This window comes from Myxocyprinus asiaticus, chromosome 13, assembly GCF_019703515.2.
Source record: "Myxocyprinus asiaticus isolate MX2 ecotype Aquarium Trade chromosome 13, UBuf_Myxa_2, whole genome shotgun sequence".
Lineage (NCBI taxonomy): Eukaryota > Metazoa > Chordata > Actinopteri > Cypriniformes > Catostomidae > Myxocyprinus > Myxocyprinus asiaticus.
In genome coordinates this window covers 45,624,834-45,629,313 of record NC_059356.1, presented here as the reverse complement: position 1 = coordinate 45,629,313, position 4,480 = coordinate 45,624,834, and the positions used below count along the sequence as shown (strand labels likewise).

Genomic DNA, 4,480 nt, shown 5'->3' with positions numbered 1-4,480 from the left:
ATTATTTTCTAACACCACTTAAAAAGTTCAGATCAATGATATGAAATCTTAAACTGTATTACATTTGTGACATTTCGTACTTCGTAAAGCCATCCTAAAGGACAAAAAAATCCGTTTAATTGAAGAATCTCCCAAATACTATTTAGACCCACCGTACCTGACCAATTAGAGATAACTTCCGAGCCACTAAGCCCCGCCCATTCAAGTACTCCACTTTTCACGCGACTTGCCATTCTCGCCGCTTATTTCAACAACTATGAGGAAGATGTCACTTCCGCTAGTTTAATGGGCAGAGGAGAGGAAACTGCGAGAGGCCTGCACGAGAAGAGCGATCTGACCATCTCAAGGAGTGGCTCTACCAGCCTTCTCAGGGCTCAAATTAAAGCACCGAGTCCCACACGGCGCCAACACCGTCTGAGACGCAAAGACAAGAGTCCCGACATATTTTTACCTGCGGTGTTGTGTTCATTCTCTCTCATTTTCACAGTCGTTTCAAGCGGTTTATCTCCGTGGATCCGGATAGCGGCAGCCACAGTCTCGCCCCCAAACAGCTCGCGCTAGATCAACAATAATAACAGGTGTCCGGCAGCCCGAACCGGGCACGGGCGTACACGGGACAGCGATGCGGGCTTTCGGTGCTTCCAGGAGGTGAAATACAGGCCCTCGAGGAAGCATGAACGAGCAGAACCGGATTCATCTCATATTATAGCCGCATAAAAGATTAGAGCCCAGGCATGGTGAGTAAACATTCATGCATATATATATATATATATATATATATATATATATATATATATATATACACACACACAACACAAACAATCAGCAGTCCGAGCTTGAATGTGTATGATGCAAAGTCTATTTAATTGAAAATACACGCATTTTTAGATTGACGTCAAGGCCTGGGAGTTGCATTGATTTTTCTTTTGCATTTATTAATTTGGAAATAAGTATATGACATAGTGCTTTGAGCTTAAGGTTGATTTATTGTCCAATAGTAGCTGTCAAAAAGTATTTAAGTTTAGGTGTGTGTGCATAATCTCTCATGAAAGACATATATAGTAGCTATAGATATTTTAGATATGAAAGCAAAGCAAATCAAATGCATAAGCTATTATATCAGTAAGGAATAATAATACCAGGCGGTTTTCATATAAACGAAGCTCTACGTTCAGAATAGTAGCTTCTGTTTGTCTATGTAACGGTATGAGGAAATCAAACGCATTCTAATTCCATTCTGACGTCACAATCAAGCTGAAGTAATACGCTGTAAAGCAACACACGACGTGTCATGACTCATACCAAGAATTCAGAATTCTGAGCATCACCATCAAGACAATTCCTGATTTCAGCTTCCTCTTTTTTCACTTTTATGTGCACTCTCTCACATTTGTATGTGAGGGGAGTATATTGAGAGTGCACTGTAATCAAGGAGTTGTTAAGAAATGTAGAAAATATAATAATAATAAATAAAACAAGAACAGGCAACATGATGCATTGATATTTTATTCTCTCAACAACTGTTTTAACCCTTAAATGCAAGGGAATTTTACCAAACACATCTTCGGGTCTTTAGAGGGCCGGCACGTATATCTATCAAAAATGGATCCACAAAATGCCCAGATCGTGTCAAAGTTTCCAAATATTTTCAAGACAATTAGAAAATAATAAAATATATTTTGATGTTTTATTTTTCATATATCAAAGAGCTAATGCGACAAATCTAGAACAGGATTCATAATTGTCACACTGTAATTTCATGAGACGCAACTGGCTGTCAAACACATATTGAGCTACACATAAGATACACTGCCTGGCCAAAAAAAAAAAAAAGTCACATACTCTAATATTTTGTTGGACCGCCTTTAGCCTTTATTACGGCGCGCATTCATCGTGGCATTGTTTCGACAACCGTATGCAATGTCACAACATTTATTTCCATCAAGAGTTGTTTTAATTTTTGGCCGAGATCTTGTATTGATGACGGGTGAGTCGAACTACTCCGTAACGTCTTCTCCAGCACATCCCAAAGACTTTCAATGGGGTTACGGTCAGGACTCTGTGGTGGAAATGGTTCCTCATGCTCCCTGAGCCACTCTTTCACGATTTGAACCCGATGAATCTTGGCATTGTCGTCCTGGAATATGCCTGTGCTGTCAGGGAGGAAAAAATCCATTGATGGGATAATCTGGTCATCCAGAACATTCAGGTACTCATCTGATTGTATTTTATTAACGCATAACGTTGCTGAGCCTAGACCTGAACAACTGAAGCAACCCCAGATCATAACACTGCCTCCAGAGGCTTGTACAGTGGGCACTATGATGGGTGCATCGCTTTGGAATAGGGTAAATCTGGACTCATCAGACCACATGACCTTTTTCCATTGCTCCACAGTCCAATCTTTATGCTCCCAAGCAAAATGAAGTCACATTTTCTGATTAGCCTAACTAACAAGTGGATTTCTTGTGGCCACACAGCTGTTTAGTCCCAATCCTATAAGATCTCGTCGCACTGTGCGTGTGGAAGTGCTCTTACTTTCACTATTAATACATAGCCGTGAGTTCTACTCTCGAGTTTTAGTGATCTCCGATCACGATCATTCAAGATTTTTTTCTGACCACATTTCTTCCATGAAGCTGACGGTTCACCAATGTCCTTCCAGGTTTTAATAATGCGTTGGACAGTTCTTCACACAATTCCAGTGATTTCAGCAATCTCCTTAGTTGTTTTCTTTGCTTGATGCAGCCCAATAATTTGCCTCTTCTGAAACACAGTAACGTCTTTTCTATGACCACGGGAACCATCTTCCAACATGGTTGTTTAAGAAATGAGAAGCTGCACACTGCATCGGTTAGGGTTAATGTATTGTTGCCAGCTGAAACATATTAATCACTGGAATAATGATCCAATCATAGGCTCTTAAATGTCTGCTTATTTAAATCCATTTTTTATTTTTTTTATTTTTGGCTAGGCAGTGTATATTCTCAGACATTTATTAGTTCGGTTTCCATCCAACTATTTTTGTACTTTTTGAAATTGCGCATAAGAAATCCTGAATGGAGACGCTTGAAATGCCAACAAACTTTCTAAATTCGCTTAAAGAGCACCTATTATTGTTTTTAAACGTACCTAATTTTGTTTTTAAGGTCTCATACAATAGATTTACATGCATCCAAGGTCAAAAAACACTTTAATTTGCTCATAATTAACATTGCAGCGTTACCTTTTTTTTTCCCCAGTGTCAAAAACGACTCGTTCAATGATCCGTTCTAAAGGATTCATTCTGCACTCCTTTCAGAGAGCCTACTCTGTTCTGATTGGTCAGATGTCCCAGTCTGTTGTGATTGGTCTACCGCTTAGTGTAGTGTTTGAGGGCAGAATCGGTTCTTTCTTTTGGGACTCAATAACTCCATTTGTCATGCACTTTGATTTTTGAAACTTTGCAGACTTTTTAACATTCTCAAACAGCTATATAACACACTACATGAAAGGTAATATTTGAAAAGCATAATAGGTGCTCTTTAATGTAATGCGCTAGGAGGAGGTGGATTTTCTAGCGTTTTGCATTGGATAAAATGCGCATTAAGGTGATGGAAACAGTTTATTCGCGAAACAGTGACGTGTTTTGACCGTTCGTGCATGTGTTATGAGTGTGCGATAGCTTGATGTGACTGGCCCAACGAAAGGTCCGACCTTGGCACACATATCTTTGAACATAGCCCTTGTCATTCGGAAGTGTTTAACCCACAGCTGCTCGTCAAAGTGAGAACAGTTTTGAAAGCGGGTGCTCTCAGGTATGCAGAGACTGGCGGCATGTGTGCATCGCAGCCATTTCTGCCCCATTATATCAGATATTACACTTATTCTGTGATGTCTCCTGGCAGCATTTTATAAAACGAAGTACAATTGCTCCAAACCGGCAAATTTGGAGAGAGATTGAGGAATACTAAAGAGGTGTGGGAACAACTCCAAATAATAATCCTTAGAAGAACAATAGGGCCTCTGCGCTTTCAGTGCATGGGCCGTAAAATGGATGAGGTTCAGGGGGTGGAATGAGGTTCCAGGTCTATAAAGACCAGAGGTATTTATATAGGGTTTAAAGGGATATTCACATTCACAGGCCCCCAAATAAATATAATTCAAAAACTACATAATAATGCAAAAAATTATAATGTATGCTGTCGTGCTTCATCCAGTTGATGAGAATGCGTCCTGTGTGATCGCATGAGGTTTTTTTTACAGTGTGCATATTAGTGCATATGCATTTGAGATGTGGTTGAATGCATTGCATACTTGAACTAAAAATTAATCTATCATTTGTCATCTTCCTCTGCCCTTCCCCCATCTCTCTCTCTTTCTCTCTCCCTATTTCCCTCCCTCTCTCTCTGCTGAAGGCATCAGAGGAGGGCTCCTTACGGGCCCTCGAGAGTATTATGACAGAGTTTTTTCACTCCTGCACCACCAATGACCGCAAGAG

General features: G+C 40.1%; 1 protein-coding gene across 1 annotated transcript in view; it reads left to right on the top strand.

Annotated features, from left to right (window-relative positions):
• The first annotated feature begins 268 nt into the window (after window positions 1–268).
• Window positions 269–4,480, top strand: part of LOC127450217 (exportin-6) — a 38,727-nt gene continuing 34,515 nt past the window's right edge. The window contains exons 1-2 of the mRNA XM_051714112.1: window positions 269–737; window positions 4,398–4,480. The exon at window positions 4,398–4,480 is cut by the window's right edge and continues 8 nt beyond it. Of these exons, the coding sequence (XP_051570072.1) occupies window positions 735–737; window positions 4,398–4,480 (86 nt within the window). The 5' untranslated portion in view covers window positions 269–734. The remainder of the gene's footprint in view (window positions 738–4,397) is intronic.